The sequence below is a fragment of the Phaseolus vulgaris genome, chromosome 5 (assembly GCF_000499845.2).
Source record: "Phaseolus vulgaris cultivar G19833 chromosome 5, P. vulgaris v2.0, whole genome shotgun sequence".
Taxonomy (NCBI): domain Eukaryota; kingdom Viridiplantae; phylum Streptophyta; class Magnoliopsida; order Fabales; family Fabaceae; genus Phaseolus; species Phaseolus vulgaris.
Window position 1 is genome coordinate 10320128 of NC_023755.2, and position 20333 is coordinate 10340460.

The 20333-nt window shown below is 42.7% G+C and overlaps 1 protein-coding gene across 4 annotated transcripts; it reads left to right on the forward strand.

Moving 5' to 3' along the window:
• Nucleotides 1-14000: 14000 nt before the first annotated feature.
• On the forward strand, nt 14001-19932 carry LOC137835117 (phosphatidylglycerophosphate phosphatase 1, chloroplastic/mitochondrial-like). Of its 4 annotated transcripts, none has more exons than XM_068643465.1 (8): nt 14001-14254; nt 15031-15079; nt 16818-16926; nt 17010-17576; nt 17686-17763; nt 17953-18026; nt 18125-18232; nt 19656-19932. In XM_068643465.1, the coding sequence occupies exons 4-8, from the start codon at nt 17276-17278 to the stop codon at nt 19767-19769; spliced, it is 675 nt and encodes a 224-aa protein (XP_068499566.1). In that variant the 5' UTR covers nt 14001-14254; nt 15031-15079; nt 16818-16926; nt 17010-17275; the 3' UTR covers nt 19770-19932. The 4 variants fall into 4 exon arrangements, with proteins under 4 accessions (XP_068499566.1, XP_068499565.1, XP_068499563.1 ...); XM_068643463.1 differs by adding an exon at nt 14641-14764 and having other exon boundaries at nt 14095-14254; nt 16818-17576; XM_068643462.1 differs by having other exon boundaries at nt 14091-14254; nt 16818-17576.
• The last annotated feature ends 401 nt before the right edge of the window (nt 19933-20333 follow it).

Consider the following 20333-nt stretch of genomic DNA (forward strand, 5'->3'; position numbering starts at 1 on the left):
CTTTCTTGCAAGTGTAACTCTAGTTTTTGTGAAAATTGTGAATCTCTTGAAAAGAAGGTTTACTACCTTATAAAAATTGTGGATAAGCTTTCAAAAGGAAAATCAAACTTTGAGATTGTTCTAGCATCTCAAAACTGTGTTTTTGGAAAATTTGGTTTGGGTTTCTATCCACAGAGCAAGAAAAATGGAATTTCAAAGCCTTATTCTACTGTAACTGTACCGTCCCGTATCCGGGCGCTGACTAAGTCAAGGTCAAAGTCAACGACTGGAAGGTCAAAGTCAACGCAAGGCGTCGCCTAGGTGTAGAGACGCCAAGAGAAAGCGTCGCCAGGGGAAGGCATTGCCAAGGCAAAGCGTCGCCCAGATGGAGGCATCGCCTCACTAGGGCGTCGCCAGATCAAACAGTGTAAAAAAAACAAGGCAATCACGGTGTGGTTCCCCGATACCCATGGGTAGGAAAGACCATGGAGGGAGTGACGCCGTGGGAAGGCCTCAGGTCCCTATAGCATGGGGCAGCAATAAAGAGAAAGAAAAGGTGGCTTCAAGGCCATAGTAATAGTACCAGTGAAGGGCAGCCTGACTCGTGAAGTGCTCCTGCCGCCCCAGAGACGCCTGTGGGGCAGATACGACTCAAGAGGAAAGTCACGCCCAGGGCAACCGGGTGCAGAGTACAAAAGGAAGGCAGATACGCTCTCAAAGTAAGTGACTAGATACTTGGGGGCATGAGTTGGCACCCCAAAAAGTCACCCCTAGCGCAGTAGCACTCCCAGCAGGAGGACTCACACGTAGAAACGTCCCCAGGTGGGCCGAAGCGCCCCCAGATGGGGTCATGGCGTCGTGAGGCCTTCCACGTGTACGACAGCCATGCCAGAATAGAAACACCCTTTAGTCAGGTGCCAGGTAATTAAAAGTTATTCAATACAGTTTCCCTTTCGAGCATTCAGGTACTATAAGGGCTCCCGAGCGTTTCAAACGTCTTAAATGTGCTACGTTTTCTAATTAAGCGCTTTAATGAGTGCGTTACGTTTGTGATTAAAAACGCTTTAAGGCGCTTTAAATGCTTGGGTAGTTTAAATAGCGCAGAGAATGTCGGAAAAAGTGTTGGAACTTTCGGCAAACTTACCAGAGAACTCTCTAGTTGCTTGCTCGTGCTTCAAGGTTACGTACAAGTGACTGGGGAATATTTTTGCCTAAAGGAGACAACACACACATATACACAGTTATTTTACCACCTTCAGAGTGCCACATGCGGTGCTCAGACACGTAGGTGGACAGTTTTTTGGTGTTTCTTGCTGGCTGACTTGAGCGTCGGAGTGCACACGGCCGCTAGGGCGCCTCTTTGTCCTCTTTTTTGTAGGAATCCATAGGCAACCAGTGGGAAGGTGTCCCTAGCTAACGGTTGAGGTCGCGCACGAAGACGTCCCGGTCAACCGGACGGAACATTTGGCGCCCACCGTGGGGCCGATATAAAACATCAGTCCCATCACAAGTTCGAGAAGGTTTATCAAGTTACAGTAACATTGAAGGAGTTTGGAGCGACAATGGCCCCCACCAGACGAAGAGCAACGCGCGCAGCCCCAGCAAACCTATCCATGCAGTAGGTCCTGGAGATAATGAGGGGGCTGCAGCAGGACATGGCGGATTCGAAACTGGAGCAAGAACGCATGCAGGCAGACCTCGATGCCTCGCACGAGCGGAACGAAGAGCTCCACCGTGTGAATGAGGAGTTGCGCTAGGGCCTGAGAAACGATCGGAGGCGGCCTGGACAGGACGAGACGGAGAACCATTCCCCACCAAGGGAGTTTTCCACTCCTTTCTCACAGGAGATCCTAGACGCAGCGATCCCGAACACGTTCGCGGGACCCAAGGTGATCTTCACCGGGATGGAGGACCCAGAGACGCACCTGGCTGCATTTCACACGCAGATGGTCCTGATAGGCGGTTCTGATGCTGCCAAATGCAAGCTCTTCATGAGCACCCTGACGGGGATGGCTATGGATTGGTTCATTAGCCTCCCAGAAGGTCATATCACATCCTTCCGCCAATTGTCGCGGTTATTCCGAGAACAGTACTTAGCCAACAAGGCCCCGCCGCCGTTCTCCTACGACCTGTTCGACGTGAAGCAATATCAGGGGGAGACCCTGAAGGAGTATATCAATCGCTTCGGGGCCCAGGTCGTGAAGGTTGGCACAACAGAAGAGCCTATGATCGTGTACGCATTTGTGAAAGGCATATGCCCCGGCCCCTTCGGAGAATCCATTATCCGTAATCGCCCTAGGACTTTCGCTGAATTACGGCGCAGGGCAGTAGAGCATATTGCTTCGGAAGGGGAGGTATGTGTGAAGCGCACCAGCGCCGTGCCCTCACGCCCGAGGGGACCGGCGCGAGTTCAACCCGTCAGAGTCAATGAGACCACAACGGGGAGAAAGAAGCCAGAGGCGAGACGCCCCTACGAGGTCAGAAAGCCCCAGCCCCGGGGCCCAGCAGGAGGCGAACGCCCCGCCAGAGAAAGAGCAAGACCGGCGAGGTACAACTTCGTGGTTGAGTTGAAGGATTTGATCGCCGTACCCAACATAGCCGAGAGGCTGAGGCGACCGGCGAAGACCGACAAGGTGTTAGGGCCCCGTAAAGACTCTTGGTGCGAATTCCACGAGGCTTTCGGGCACCAAATTGATAATTGCCTGTCGTTGGGCTACCAGCTAGATGAGCTGGTGAGGACTGGGTTTTTGAAAGATTATGTCGCAGATTCCGCAACGACCGCCACCTTGCCGCCGCCGGCAGATGAGCCAGCACACGAGATGTCTGTGCTTGGCGAGGTCCACACCATTGCTGGAGGTTTTTCCGGCGGAGGACCCACCGCCTCCCAACGGAAGAAATACGCGAGGGGGGTGAATTCAATCGAGGAGAGACTCTCGGGGGAGCCCTGGGAGTATGTTATTGTGTTCACAAGAAGAGACCTCCGAGATGTGGTGCCCCACGACAACGATCCCGTTGTCATCTCAGTCGTCACAGCTGGAAGGAAGGTCCACAGAGTGCTTGTTGATCAAGGAAGCTCGGCAGACGTCATGTTTCTGTCGACCTTTAATAAGTTACGGTTGTCCCCCGATCTGCTGAGTCCCTATACGGGATGTTTGTATGGGTTCGGGGATAACCAGGTAGAAGTCCGGGGGTACCTGGAGTTGAGGACTACATTCACAGACGGAGAGGCCTCCCGTACCGAGAGCATCCCGTACCTCGTCGTGAACGCTAATTGTGCCTACAATATTTTGTTGGGCAGACCGGCGTTAAACCGTCTGAGCGCAGTGTCCTCCACCCGTCACATGAAGATGAAGCTACCGAACCTCAGTGGTCGGGTGATAGTCATCAGGTCAGACCAGGAGGAGGCGAGGAAATGCTATGAAAACAGCCTGAAGACGAAGAGAGGCGTATTCATGGTGTATGAACGTCCGCCGAGCGCGGACGCGACGATGATTGAGGCGACGCCCGCTGGGCTGACGCCTGAAGAGGCCATAGCAGACAGGGCGATGCCCGAAGCAGATGTGCCGATGGAGGAAGGCCCTGACGACGCGGCGCCCGTAGAAGAGGCGGCGCCCGTCGAAGAGGATAGCAGGGAGCAGCCTGCAGCTAACGCCATAGAAAGGGAGATTGGCGGCAAAGCTTTCAAGTTAGGAAGTTCGCTAAACCCAGAAGAACAGGAAGGGGTGGCAGAAGTGATTTCGCGCCACCTGGATGCCTTCGCATGGTCCGCCTCGGATATGCCAGGCATCGACCCTGATTTCCTGTGTCACCACCTCAGCATGGACGCCACGGTCCGCCCCGTGCGCCAGAGAAGGAGGAAGTTCAATGAGGAACGACAACAGGTGGTGAAAGACGAAACGCAGAAGCTGCTGAGTGCTGGCCACATTAGGGAGATTCAGTACCCTGAGTGGCTCGCCAATGTCGTTTTGGTGAAAAAGGCGAACGGAAAGTGGAGAATGTGCGTTGACTTCACGGACCTGAACAAGGCGTGCCCAAAGGATTCCTATCCGTTGCCCAGCATCGACGCCTTGGTAGACAGCGCGTCCGGCAGCAAGGTGTTAAGTTTCCTGGACGCCTTCTCAGGGTACAACCAAATCAAGATGCACCCAAGAGACGAGAGCAAGACTGCATTCATGACGGAGACATGCAGTTACTGTTATAAGGTGATGCCCTTCGGGCTAAAAAATGCGGGCGCCACGTACCAGAGGCTAATGGATAAGGTCCTGGCGCCAATGCTTGGGAGGAATGTGTACGCTTATGTCGACGACATGGTGGTGGCGTCGCAGAGTAGGGTGCAGCACATGGCAGACCTGGAGGAGTTGTTCAACACAATATCCAAATACCGCCTCAAGTTGAACCCCGAAAAGTGTGTTTTCGGGGTAGAGGCCTGTAAGTTCTTGGGTTTTTTGCTCACCGAGAGGGGGATAGAGGCGAACCCCGACAAATGTGCGGCTATTATCGCCATGCGGAGTCCGACATCGGTAAAGGAGGTGCAACAGTTGACAGGGCGGATGGCGGCGCTCTCGAGGTTTGTTTCCGCCGGAGGAGAAAAGGGGCACCCGTACTTCCAGTGCCTCAAGAGAAACAGTCGCTTTGCATGGACTGATGAGTGCGAAGCGGCTTTTATTAAGCTGAAGGAGTACCTGGCGACACCACCGGTCCTCTGCAAGCCGGTAACGGGCGTGCCCCTCCGTTTGTATTTTACTGTAACGGAGCGGGCCATCAGTTCTGTGTTGGTCCAAGAGCAGGACCAGAGTCAGAAGCCCATCTACTTCGTGAGCAAAGCCTTACAGGGGGCTGAGACGAGGTACCAAGCACTAGAAAAGGCGGCGCTGGCGGTAGTGTTCTCTGCTAGGAGGCTCCGTCATTACTTCCACAGTTTTACGGTGGTGGTGATGACCAATCTCCCCATACAGAAAGTGCTGCAGAAACCCGATGTGGCAGGAAGAATGGTACGCTGGGCAGTGGAGCTGTCAGAATTCGACATCCAGTACGAGCCTAGAGGGTCCATCAAAGGGCAGGTGTACGCGGATTTTGTAGCAGAACTTTCGCCCGGAGGTGAGCAAGAGGTGGAACCTAGTTCGCAGTGGCTGCTCTCGGTTGATGGCTCTTCAAACCAACAAGGGAGCGGTGCGGGAATAGTGTTGGAGGGACCCGACGGCATACTGATCGAGCAGGCCTTGCGTTTTGCCTTCAAGGCAAGTAACAATCAGGCAGAGTATGAAGCCCTGATAGCAGGAATGCTCTTGGCAAAGGAGATGGGCGCACAGAACCTCCTGGTGAAGAGCGACTCTCAGTTGATTACAGGGCAGGTGTCGGGTGAATTCCAGACGAAGGACCCACAGATGGCGGCGTATCTTAGATACGTCCAGTTATTGAAGGGGGCGTTCAACGCTCTTGAGCTGATACATGTCCCGAGGGAGCAGAATGCCAGAGCTGACCTGCTTGCAAAGCTGGCCAGCTCAGGCAAGGGGGGTAGACAGAGGACAGTGATCCAAGAGACTCTCAAAGCTCCGCGTCGATTCGTGGAAGACAACAGGGTGGATGTCCTCCAGATTTATACATCAAGGGGAAGGCCGAGGAGCCATTCCTCTTTAACCCAAGATACGCAGAAGACGCCCCGCATCAGCATATACGCGGGTGTGCCTGAGGAAGAGCAGATGCAGGTCTGTGTTTTGTCCAAGGGACACACCTGGATGACGCCCTATAAACGATACCTGGCGGATGGGGCTCTTCCAGTGGACCCTAAAGAGGGCAAAAAAGTCAAAAGAAATGCCGCCAGATATACTTTGGTGGATGGGGTGCTGTTCAGGCACGGCTTCACTCACCCTATCCTAACATGCGTCAGTGGCGATGAGTGCACCAGGATAATGGCGGAGCTACACGAAGGCATCTGCGGAAGCCATGTAGGGGGAAGATCCTTAGCCTCCAAGGTAATACGCGCAGGTTTTTTCTGGCCAACAGTGAAAGAGGATTGCGCACGGCACGCCCAGCGGTGTAGGCAATGCCAAAAGCACGCCGACTGGCACAAGGCGCTGCCAGAAGAGTTAAGGTCTATATACAGCCCGTGGCCTTTCCACACATGGGGAATTGACATCCTGGGCCCTTTCCCACTGGCAATCAGGCAGATGAAGTATCTGATCGTCGCCATAGAGTACTTCACTAAGTGGATAGAGGCGGAGCCTGTGGCACAAATCACCGCGCATAAGGTACAACATTTTGTGTGGAGAAACATCGTGTGTCGCTTTGGCGTACCCAGGCGCCTGATATCTGACAACGGGACCCAGTTTGCCAGTCAGCAGTTGAGAAATCTGTGTGCTGAAGTGGGAATCAAACAAGTGTTCGCGTCGGTTGAACACCCCCAGACCAATGGACAAGTAGAGTCAGCAAACAGAGTCCTTCTGAGGGGGTTAAAAAGAAGGTTAGAGAAGGCCAAAGGGGCGTGGGCGGAAGAGGTGCCAAGGATTATATGGGCATATCACACCACGCCCCAATCCTCTACTATGGAGACGCCTTTCAGTCTGGTGTACGGGTCGGACGCGATGATTCCAGTAGAAATACACGAAAGCTCACCGCGTTTTCAAAACTTTGTGGTAGAGGAATCTAATGAAGAGAGGCGGGTGAACCTGGATCTGCTAGAAGAGGCCAGGGAAGAAGCTAGAATAAAAGCTGAAGCGATGAAGAGAAGAGTAGAGCGGCAATATAGCTCTAAGGTAAAGCCGCGACAGTTTCAGGTGGGCGACCTAGTGATGAGGAAAGCCCACCCGTACGAGTTGGAAAATAAGCTGTCTCCCAAATGGGCCGGGCCCTTCAGAGTTACTGAGGCTAAGGGCAATGGTTCGTACAACCTGGAGACTTTAGATGGAGGCCCTATCCCGCGCAGTTGGAATGCAGCCAACTTAAAATTTTATTTCAGTTGACTTATGTAAGCAGTATGTAACAATTTAGTCGAAGGGGACGCTCTTTTTCCCTTTCGGGGGTTTTTTAATGAGGTCACCCTAATAAATGGAAAACCCAGTTGAGAAAAAGAAGTGCCTTGGTTTTCAGCCTTTATCTTTCCGTGTTAAAAGTAATGTGATGCGCCGCCTAGGCCATGGTGTCGCCAAGGAAGAAGGCGTCGCCTAGGTCATGGCGTCGCCCAGAAAGAGGGCGTCGCCCAAAGTGAAGGCATGCATCGTTGGCAGAACGAGACGAAAGGAGAGCGCGCAGTATATGAGGTACATGCAAAGTAAAGTGGCGTTGCAAAAAATCAAGTATGATATTGAAAGTTGTTGTTACAAGCAATGTTCAATACAATGGGAGTGACAAACGGAGCAAACGCTACAAATCATACAAAAATGCTAACAAGCCATTCCTCAGTGGTCATCAGAGTCATCGCTAGAGGAAGACGAAGCCTCTTTTCCGGCCCGCAGAGCTCGAATAAGTCGTGCCCTTTTTTCTTGGTTTATTTTCGAACCTGCGCCAAGGGAGATTAACGTGTCAGAGACACCATGAAGCAAGACATACACAGTTAGAAAGCAATGAAGGCCGAAGTTTCTAAGGCAGCGGTTCTTACATATGTACTTCTCAAGAGTCCCAGCGTTAGACTCCAAGCTGATCACCGTGGCAGAGTCAAAATCTCCCGCCTCAGCAAGAATCCGGCAAGCTATTTGATCACTTGGAGCTAGATTCTTGAGGGGTTTGGCTTTGAGGACCTTTTCCTCTCTCACCCAGTACAGCGGAAACCCATCCAGAGCGTCGGGGACAAGGTCAGTACGACAGATCTTGAAGAACCGGCCTTTCCACCCGGTGAACGAGCTCTGGAAGGGTGTGAAGAGAACCCTCCCGGGTACATTACTGAGAGTTACCCAGAGGTTGTGTCTCTGCCTCTTCACCTCAAAGAAGTGAAGAAAGAGGTCAACCGAGGGTGCACAACCCAGAAACCCGAAGAGAATGTCGAAGGCTTTGACAAAGGCCCAGCTGTTGGGATACAACTGGGCCGGAGCCACGTTGATCTCTGTCAGCAGTTCCTTCTCAAACCAAGAAAAGGGTAAGCGCACTCCGATGGTCTTGAACACCACCTGGTAAAAGTAAAAGAAAGGGACCCCTTCGTTGGCCCGTTCGTCTCCACATACTGGCTCCCCTAGAGCGCAAGGGAGCACAGCGATGTCGTCATCATGCCTCCTCGCAAAGGCCCGGTGGTCATAGGAACATGACTCTCCTTTGTGCTCCCGTATGGCCCTGTTCGAGAGTAAGCATGAACACTCGTCAAGAAGTTCATTCAAAGCCCAAGGGTACAAGTCTTTGGGACGAACTCTGGAAGAAGCAGCGTGAGATGACATTCTTTAACAAGATTAGGACTGCCAGAAATGCAAGAGTTGAGTGAGGGGAGCGAAGACTAGAACAACCCTTCGACAGAGAAGAAAGGGTGCAAGAAGAAAGGGTGCAAGAAGGAAGGATGCAAGAAGAAAGAACGCAAGTAGGTTATGAAGAGTGAGAAAATGATGAAGACAGTTCCAGAGCTTGAAGAGTTAAATAAAGCGGTTAGAGCGCCAAACGACGTGAATGGATGCACCGCACGATTGATACACGTGGCAGAAGATGAAAGGATGGCGCTGGCACCACTGGTTTAAATTAGAAAACGTCGTATCAGCAGAATATCCAGTGGTACGATGCGCCGTCGAAAGTGAGTCAGGGGTACAACAAGAGTCAGAAAATGGAATGACTAGATACCCTATCAACCATACAAGCAGCGCCACGTGGATCAAGTCGAATGACAGAAGGTCCCATCAGCTATACAAGGAGCGCCACGTGGATGGCACAGACAAAGCCTTGGGCTCTTCGCTGTTATCAGGCGTTGACCAAGGCAAGAATTAAGGTCAATGTCGAAGTAAAGGTAACGCCCGAGGCGTTGCCAGGAAGGACGTAAAGGGCGACGACAGCGCGAGATGTCACGGGCGTCGCCAACCCAAATACCGACTGGCGTCACCTCCCCGATACCCACAGGTAGGAAAGACTGTGGAGGGAGAAGAAATCAAAGAAAGGCAAAGTTAGTCACAGGCGTCACCTCCCCGATACCCACAGGTAGGAAAGACTGTGGAAGGAGATGAGATCGCCAAACGCCAGCGAATCGCTGGCAGGGCGTTCCCCGATACCTATGGGAAGGAAAGACCATGGAGGGAACAGACCCTCTCCAGAGCGCTCAGCGTTTTAGACACCCGGGGACGATACGGTGCTGCTGTTAGCAGGCCTCTCCTTAGGCGTGGGCGCCGGGCGTTAAGGATCAGAGAAAGGGCCTTTCGGTATCAGAGACGTCCCGTGGACGATACGACGTCACTAAGTGAGCCTCTCCATGGGCGTGAGGGTTGGCGTGCAACCTTTCCCGATCATACCAAACCGCCCAACGAAGTGAAAGAAATGGGCAGAACCCAGATAAAATAAGTGAAGCGCGTGAAGGGAAAAGATGAGAATGAGATCGCATAGGCAGAATCGTATGTAGCAAAGAAATAAAGGCAACCATACGAACGTCCCAAATCAGTAACAAGAGTATGGATAGTTCAAAGAATTACAAGTTTTGACAAATAAAATAAAAAAAAACGAAGGTAAAGAATAAAAGAGTTAAGCTTGAAGAGGAAGGCGGTGGATGAGAGGCAGCGGTTCAGTCATCCAAATCCATGGGCACGACCTTCCCGTCGACGACGTGGTGTGTGGGGTCGCAGTTCGAAAGGTTGACGCCAGGATTCTCGCAGGACGCCTGGGTCAGGGCCTCTTGGAACCCCTCCTCGAAGGTACCCGCCATCTCCTGGATAAGGGACTTTTTCTCCTTCTCCAGTTCCTCAATGGCGGCGTCTCCAGAGGTCACCTGCTTCTCCAGAGCCTCCTTCTCCACGCGAAGCCGACTAACCTCGACCCGTAGTTTGTCGTAGTCAACTCGGAGAAGGTCCATAGCTTTGGTCTGGGTGGCCATTTCCTCCTCCATCCGCTCCACCTTGGCAGCCTGTTCGCAGCAACGGTCCTTCAGGTCCTTTTGGGTTTCTGCATCCGCTTTGACCACTTCCTGAAGACCCGCTACCTGCACTTGAAGAGCAACTTCCCGAGTGTAGAAGCCTGCCTGGAGCTCCAATGCCTCCGCCAGTTGCCTCTCTGTTTCTTCCTTGGACTCTTGTATTTGTTTCAGAGAAGTTTGATAGGCTTCGTTCTGGCGTCCCAGGGTCCTCATTTCCTCTTCCAGGGTAGATGCTTTTGTTTCCAAGGCTTGGAGGGTTTGAGCTTGCAAGACCGCGTTTCTGGCCTGGGAGCGCCATTCGAGAGCCACCGCCAAGAAGGCCCCCAAGTAGAAAGGCATGCCTTCCCTCCTGTCGGTACCTTCTGGCATAGTCCCGCCACTAAAACCCCTCATCAGATGCATGATTGGAGGAGGGATGGCGATGAAGTCGGGAGCGGCAGCGTCGGGAGCCGGGGAAGCAGTGGTTTCTGGCGGCGGCGGAGGCGGGGCAGATTCGGCGCCTTCGCCCCTTTCCTCTTGGAGTATCATAGGAGGGAGTGAGGTTGCGCTTGGAGGGTTTAGCTTGGGAGTATCATAGTATCACATGAGAAGAATAATTTGAATATATGTGTATGTGCGTGTTTTGTATGCTTGGATATGACTATTACAACTTTCACATGTTCTTGAAAGTGACATATGGAGGTAGTTAAGTGCATGCATGTGCTTAATACCTTAATAATGAGTTAGTTACTCATATGAATGTGTCTCTCTACTTCCTTTCTATTTTTAGACATCCACTCTTGTCTTTTCTAGAAACTTCTAAATTTTTACAAAATTTATTTATTTCCTAACTTCTTCTTTAACATCTTCTAAAGCTCCCTTGTACTTGGAAACTATATTATCAGTTGTATTGGATAATCATCTTACAAAGTTTAACTTTTGTAGCTTTGATATTATTTTCAAGCTCACATGGTCATACTTTTTGTGTCACACTAAGTGCTCCTCCTGGAAGAATGTTTATCAAGAGAACTTCCAATTTGGTAGCTCTCTCTCTCACATACACACACATGCGCACACACATAAACAACCACAGACACACCCACACAACCCCGCACCCCCACACACACATACACCCACATCCACACACTCACAAATTTACACACACCCACACACACGTACACGGACACACATACCCACACTCACACCCATCCACTAACACACACACATACATGTACACATACACACACACCCTCCACACACACATACACGTACCCTCACACACCCACCCACTCACAAACACACTTCCACCCACACATAAAAATTAATTGTCCTTATCATAAAAGATAGTAGTTATCTTCTTTGGTTAGACATAGTTCTTTGCTAAAGGAAACATTGTATCAATTGTCACACAATTAACTTTTGCTCAACAGAATATATTTAATATTTTCTACCAAAAGAACATTATCAATATAAAAAGTAGGATTCTTACATATCCTCCCAATATTGATTATCTTTCCCTTGTGATTTCCTTTAAATTCCATAATTCTTTCTTGACAAAGGATGACAAATAAACTTGTACCATGAATATAAGAATAGAGATGAATATGTACATATTTTTATTGTCCTTATCTTAAAAGCCACCTTTAGTTTTTTGAACTCTATTTTAAAATTTATACGATTATAATATAATTTTTTATTATTATGTTTGAGAAGGAAATATGTGTTCTTTTGTATTGAATTCTTCCCAATATCATGTTTTTTTTTTCACTTTTGATATTTATTTTTCTGAAAAAAAAGTTATTTAATTCAAATCTGCACAAAAATTAGAGTAAGTAAAAAACATTACTCTTAATATTGAAATAATTCAACCTCAAATTAGTACTTTAGAACTTGAAATACCAAGTGGGGAGGTTACATGGTGGTTTGAACGGGGAAAGATAAAGTGCAAGAAAACGAAATGTGACCACAATAAAAGGGAAAGAAAAACACATAATAAGTAGGAAAATAGTGTGAGCATGATTGAGTGACTGTGCACCCTTTAAAGAGAAACCTAGGGAAAAACCCTAGCCAATTGCTTCCTGCACCATATCATTGCACCCAATTTCAATGGAAAAGACAAAAATACCCTCAATGTATTATTTTTTATATTACGGATTTTCTTATCTGGAATGGGCTTTTGATTTTTATTTCCGGATTTTTATATCCGGAACACAAAAAACTCTTCTGGATATATTTTTCTGGAATGTATTATTTTTTATTCCAGATTTTTATTTCCGGAATAAAGGTTAGTTTTGGAATTTTTTTAAATTGTGTTGGGTGCAGGTTGGAAAATGTTGGGTGTAGGAAGAATTTGCCAAAACCCTATCTCTCAACTCATCGCCAAAATATGTGGGCTTTCATCAATTAGTGCCTGACTGTTTCTTTCTGCACCACCGTACCTTCTTCTCTCACCTCCATATATTTTCAAATTTCTAAAAATGGCCCTCTATAATATTCTGGATTACGTAATCCGGAAGTCATTTTTCAAATTTGTAATTAGCTTCCGGATTACATAATCCAGAAGTCTTATTTAACTTCCAGATTACGTAATCCGGAAGTCATTTTTCAAATTTGTAATTAGCTTCCGGATTACATAATCCGGAAGTCTTATTTAACTTCCAGATTATGTAATCCGGAAGTCTTTTTTCAAATGAGTTTCCGGATTATGTAATCTGGAAAGTACCTATGGGGTGACATAAGAAGGATAAAAATGTATTTTCATGTTGGGTATGGAGATGGCAAAAGAAGATATGGAGGTGGAGGAAGAAACAGTCTTAGTGCCTTCATAAACCTAGCTCGAATCATAAGGTGGGTTGGTGAGGGCTACTTTGGTAAGTAACGATATGTCACGGTCAAAAGGGTTCATCTAACTTGATTTGTTGGGGTTGAATGTCCAAGGGTGGAAACACATGGGTCAATCTAGTCTAGGTACCACCAAAATTTGTATTGAAACAAATGTCAAGGTTAAGGTGGATTGTTTTGGGAGAAACCATGACACATATAATCTAAAGGAACAATTAGATACATGTGGTCTATGGAAACAAGGATGAATTTTAAGATGAAGGGTTATATGTTATAGAGATGAGTTTCACTCATCTCTATACTATTAACTATCATCTTAGCAACCATCTCTTTGAGAGGGAAGTGAATATCACTATTATACCTCCACCATACCTCCACCACAAGATCCTTTCCTAATAGACATGTTGCAATCTATATACTTAACTTTGGGTAACAAATTGATAATGGGGAACACACAATTTGGATGAGTTATTTAAACAAAATCTAAAGAAATAAAATAAAATAAACTTGTTCATGAATTAAAATTAGTTTAAAATGTTTAAATGTTTTATAACATATGGTTAAATGTTGAAATGACAACTTCTATAATTAAGTCGTAGCAAATACTTACAAATAAATAAAAAATATAAATAATGGTACACTCATGGAATAGTACCTTCCCTTGATAAATCAATAAACCATGAAGCCACACCTGTATTTTTTTCTCTCTTTTTTTAATTATGTCATAAATTAATCTCTTTCATGATATTATGATTGTCAATGGTTTACTAAGTTTTTTTTGTTGTTGTTCACGTGATAGGGATCAAATACATTTTTTTCACTACTCATATAATCTTGATAACATGTATGAGTAGTATGTTTAACCACTATATTTGATTCTAAACTTTTAGGATTAAAATGATGTGGAGTTATTTTTGTTGTTAATTTCATTAACACATAATATTTTTTCAAGTTTAATATTGAATTAGAAAAAAATATCAACTAAACATCAATTTTGCAATTACAAAATTTGAAATATCACCGATGATAGCTCATTTAAGATGTAATTTTAAAATACTGATAATTATTTTTTATTGCTTTAGGATAAAAGGTTAGGTATCCTCTAAACATATAAACCATTTTTAAATTAAAAAAACGAATAAATTATATTTATATTAAAAGAACTTTAAAAATAATTAAATTTGTTTTCTTGTAGAATCTCCTAAATTTTTTTTTTCTCAATTTCCAGAACCCAACGAAACATAGGTATCAACTGGGAATACGAGGTGATAATATCACTCTATTCTTCTGGTCCTCATTCCTCGTTTGATCCACAACGCAACAGAACGCAGCTGTGCCAAAAACACAATAACCCAATATCATCACTCACTTTCTTTGCACTCTTTGCTATTCCCCTTTTCAATCCTCCACTCTATTCATCACCCCGTTTCTGTAAGTTCATTTTTTTTTTATTATTATGTATAATCATTGTATATAAGATAACGATTTTAACTCTCGAATATGGAATATTTTGTATGCATTTTTAGGTTAACAAATTTGTACATGTGTGTTTTTAAGGTGACATGCTGCTGTTGTACTTTAGCTATAATCTACACTGCTATTGTTTCTTGTCTTTGGTTAGTTAGACTAATTGGGATTATTTCAATGGGAAATGAATATCAATTACCATGGGAAAATAAAAAAAGTTTTGATTTTTGCTCATTATTTATGTTTTGGGGTGGTAAATTACTTTTAATTCAGTTTGAGAAATGCTGGTAGCACATATTTTGCATACATATTCTCCTACTAATGCAATCTGAAATTTTATGACTGTGCAGAAGTTGGGTTCATTCTTAAGCATACGTATAGCGTGGAATTTTGCTTAATAATATAGTTGAAAAGAAAATCTCATTCACTTTTATGGCCTAGGAAGAGTGAAGAATAGCTTAAAAGATGATAAGGGTTTGTTTGATTTATGAAAATTCTTCTTGTTTTCATTTTATGTTCTTACTTGTACTTACAAAAGGGTCACGTTGTTTTCACTTTGATTCTTCTTTTCAAGGATTTGCTTAAGAGTGGTGTAAAAATTCCTTGAAAATGGGAAATGAAAAGAATGTTGTACTTTTGTATGTATTTAACATTTTACAAAAAAAGAATAGACCTTAAAATTGGGTTACCTCATAATTAAGCTGCATTCCACATTTTAATTGTCTTTCTTTCTTTCCCAGGCATGCTGGTGAGGGTATGGAGAATAAGTAGTAGGTCTGTTGATTTGAGGTGAAGGGATTTTCCTTACTCATTTACTATCTGATCAAATGAGAATGAACACAGTCTAGAACTTTTTTTGTTGCTTGTATGACCCAGCATGTGATTTTTAAAAGTTTATTTTCTCTGTGAAAGAATTAGTTTAGTATATATAGTGAGAAGTTGCAGAGTATAAGGGACGGTAAGAGCTAGAAAAAAGGAGTATCCCCCTCCACCTTACATGTTTTGCTTGTTCCTAATCAAGGGGAATCGAGATTCAAGTCATGAATCACCGAACTATTTTTCAAATCACTAATTGTAATTTTGTATCGAATTAAGATCCAGGTACAATAAAAAAGTATTTCAAATATAGCATATATAGTGTTCAATGTAAACAGTTAAATTAAAACTAGAAATAGATAAAAACAACTTAAGTAGAAGTCATACAAAACAAAACTTTAGTTATATCTAAGTTTTTGAAATCTTTACTTTAGAAGAATGGAAACCAAACAATTAAAGAGCTAACTATAGAGTACATGCAGTGAATGAGTGGGTGACAAATAATGGTGAAAAGGTGAAAACATGAGTCATTGAATCGAATCAGTGGTACACATTTCATAGATTTAGTCACGTATCTTAAGATACAAAGTCACTTAAGATTCATCTTGGGATACAAATTGGTAGATAGCCAGAATGTATCGAATTTTAAGATTCATATTCATATCATGAATAGTAAGATTCTGATAGACTGTGTTCCTAATACCAAGCTTGGTACGATAGCATGATGTTTTAGTAACATAGACTGCAGTGCAGGCTAGTTCATATCTGCAGTTATGCTCTTATAATCTCTATTTCTGACTCCATATTGAAAAGGATGCTGCTTAAAGATTATTTTAAGATTGTAGTATTTAATTTAGTTCATAAGGCATTCTAGGTATTTATTTGTGTGACAAAATTTTCTGTTTGGCTGGTCATTGATAGAATAGAATACTCATTGACCTGATAGGCTAGTGATAGTTCATGATTTTACTGGATTGTTTGCGTAAATTTATAGTTTTTGTGTTAATTGCGAAGAGGTATGTTAACTTTCTGCATCATTATAAAGTCAAATGATTTATTGTTATGCCTAATAGTAAGAATATCTATTACTGACGGGGAAAAAAGAATATTGCCTTTGGTTTTGGTTGCATAGTTAACCTGGAGAATGTGTTTTAGTGTTAGCTTTTTGATTATTGTTACAAATCCATGGATCAATGAGATGAAGATCATTCTCATAAGAAAGATAAAGAGCATATTGAGACTCTCAAGGTAATATATTAAATTTATTGAAAAAGATAATGACGTGAAATAAAAATTCTCCTATTTATAAATATTGGACTCTAGTCATATGTTACTAACCGATAACATACTTACTAATCATATACAATAATTATTATAATTACCTACTTTGCCTTTAGATATTCAGTATTCTTTTGGCAACAGCTGGACCCAGAAGCAATGAGTGATAATGGTCTAAGGTGAAATGTTTTTTTATGAGAAGACTAAAACATTTTAGTTTGTATGACCAATTTTTTTTTTACTTAGTGTTTTTGTGTTTTAATTTTTTTTTTCCGAATTTTCTCGAATGTAGAATCTTTTATGTAAAATGCTAATCTTCATTATACTTTCATTGATGTTGCATTTGCTATTTATTGGTCTTTAATTAAAAAGTGTAATTTTGTTTTTATCTTAATGTTTCTAATTAAGTTGATCACTGTTATTATATCAATAGCAATGATTGAAGCATACATCTGTAGCAACATGTGGTCATGGCATTAGTTAAGCAAGAAAAACTATAAAATGCTGTCAACTACTGCTGCTGCTCAGCTTCCAAGTTGCTGGTACCACATTCCCAGCCATCTTAACGTCCATCATCATGCTCAACAAAAGAGAAAACTCACCACTCTATCACTTGCCAATGCAGATAGCCAAATTTCCCTCAGAAACTTCTGTGGCCTAAGTCTTCCTCAGACCCACAATTGCAGCAAAGGGCAAGAGAGCAATAACCGTTCTAGATACAATTCCAATTTAAATCAGAACCACAAACACTTATTATTTCTACAGTTCTTCCCTGACAGTGACACAGAAGACACCAATAATCAAAATCTAAGAACAAGAAACCACTATCAACATCAAGTAGACAAACAAGGAGAATTCAAGGAAAATAACAAGGCCAGGCGTTTCACAAACATGTGGTGGGTAGATGTGAAAGCAGCACTTGGCCAAAGAATTAACTTGGAGGGCATTATATGTTCAACTATGGTGATCTTAAAAGACCCGAAATTGGCAATGCCCCATATTTCTGTTCCTGATATAAGGTATGTTGATTGGGCTGAGCTGTGCAGAAAGGGATTTAAGGGAGTTGTCTTTGACAAAGATAATACTATTACAGCACCTTACTCTTTGAAGCCCTGGCCACCACTTGAGTCTTCATTGGAGTCTTGTAAATTGGAGTTTGGTCATGATATTGCTGTGTTTAGTAACTCTGCTGGTAATACTAGCTTGAAGCAATTTGAAATTGTTCTGAATTTTATGGTACTAGTTGTTCGCTATATCACCTAAAACGTTTTGTGTTGTTTTTTTATTTTTTTTTTAATCAGGACTTCATGAATATGACCATGATGGTTCAAAAGCTAGGATGCTTGAAGGTGCAATTGGAATTAAAGTCATTAGACATAGTGAGTTTTGCCTTTTATTTTAGAGCATTTTCTGCACTATTTCTTTATCTTGAAACTTGCAATATTTCTTTATCTTGAAACTTGAAAATACATGGTATATCTGCTCTGTTTAAAATATTGGGACAGTGAATTATTCCCTTGGGATAAATGGCTTTTGTAGTGATGTTGATATGTGTACGAATGCTTCAGGGGTGAAGAAGCCAGCTGGTACAGCTGAAGAAATTGAGAAGCATTTTGGTTGTGAAGCTTCACGATTAATTATGGTACATAAGAATTCTGCAGTGTTATCTTCTATCAGCTACTTTTTTGTAGTGTTTGATTCAGATTTATGTTAAAAGTTAAAGCATAATATTTATGGCAGGTGGGTGATCGACCATTCACTGACATTGTTTATGGCAATCGGAATGGGTTTCTAACTATTTTGACAGAGCCATTGAGTCTTGTTGAGGAGCCATTTATTGTTAAGCAGGTATGTTTCTCATTTTACATTTTGGGTGGTAGAATTGTTTGTTGTGATTAATTTTTCTTGATAAGAGGAACTTTTTCATTAATGGAAGAGAATGAGAAGTTCTGTCTGACAGATCCTATAACGAAAGAGAAATATAGCAGAAATAAAATCTTCAAGCTTAAAAGCTCCGATACCTCTACCTCTTTTATAGACAACTAATGAATGAGATTCTCGTAAAAATGAAAATATATTTTCCACAAAAATTGCAGAATGACTCGTCTTCATCCAAAGCATTGGTGTAGTAAATTCTCAGAAAAGCTTTTTGTGTAACCAAGTAAACTAACTCAACTCATTTAATGGAACTGTTATACATCTCTGGCATGTTTCTTTGTGCCAATGGGAACTTCTACAACCTCTATATTGCCCTTGTACAGGGGGACTTAAGTTTGTTTGAAACCATATGCGACAGTGGTTATCAACTTATCACACATTGTGTAATTGATCTGAATATTGAGAAAAGATACATTAATAGTGATTAAGTGCTTTATTTATGGAGATTATTTCTATCAAACAAGTTACTCTTAACAAGCCACATATAAGATCTATCGGGACTTTCAACATCAACACATGATTGACATTCTTCACTTCTGGAGATTAATTTTTTTCAAGGCAATGAAATGTGTATGATGAAACAGAAATGTAAAAGGTAAGAATCAGAAAACATAGTTAGATAGAAGGAAGTTGAACAGTGCAAGAAACGAGAAGAAGGCAGAACTTAAAAAGACAAAACTAGAGCATTTCATTAAACCAGAAAACTGAAAACTAACAAAGCTGACAAACTGAAATCTGTATATCTGAATTCTCTCCCTTTGTGTCTCAGCTAGTGCCTACTTATTAGGTTCGATACAAGCTAATACATCTGCATTGTGTGACCCTAGTTACACAAATCTCCTAAACTACTGATTTTGCTGCCGCTTTATGTGAATTATTTCTTTTAACTCAAGACTCCAATCTTCATGGTCCAAGTATCTACAAACTACTAATGAGCTCAAAAGTCAGTATTCTACTGCAAGAAAAATGAGCTCAAAAGGATATCTACAGAAAAAATCATAAATGAAACAGTCAGCAAAGATCTATGCAGAGAATAACAGTATTACAGATGAAAAGTACAGTATTTATACAAAATTTAATACAACTCTTATCTACTAAAACAAATGCAAATCTATGCTAAAATCCAAGAACAAGAAAAATAGAAACACTTAGGAAATGCAATAAGCCTATAAATGTGAGTGGTACAAAATGAGTTATGAATGTGTTACTTGTATGGAACTCCTCTCTTATTCTTTTCATTCATTCATGAATATTAATTAATTTCTTTTGTTTTATAAATATGGATCAATTTGCAAAAAGAAATAACACTGTTTCTTAATGATTGTGATGATAGGTGAGGAAGCTAGAAACTTCATTTTTAAGGTACTGGTCCAGAAGAGGGTTGAAGCCACTTGGCCAGAAGTTATTGCCAGATCCAAAGCCATGTGTCAAAGAGCCATATCCTTGACAAACTAATCTCTAAACACTGCCCTAATTTTTGACCATCTTACTACCCTTGAGTTATGCATACATGTCAATATTTTTTTAAATAATCATTTAGTTTATTTTTAGCAGATGGAAAACATATTCCCCACCTGTCCTATATATGGTATCAATCTCCTTTGGTTAAAGTTAGTTTAAATAGCTTAATTTTAAAAGTAATAATATTTTTTACCGGTTTTTTCTAACAATATTTTCTTAAATAAAATAAGCAATTTTTTTGAAACATTCATTTAGAAACATATTATTAATATTTGTACCTACAACATCGGGAGAGAAAAATTATAAAAGTGAAATTTGTAATTTTCACAATTTTCTCGTTGTTTTTGAAGTTTATATTACACCCTACTACAATATAGAGCAGCAGCAACTATTGTCGTAGTTTTTGAAAGTAAAAGGAGTTATAGCATGTCTCTGTATGTCAAACTTAATTATTTATTGTAATTTTAATCCTGGAAGAAATATTATTATTAAATTACATAAGTTTTTCAATTTTAGACTAAATTGAATCATAGATTCTTGGATTGTACAT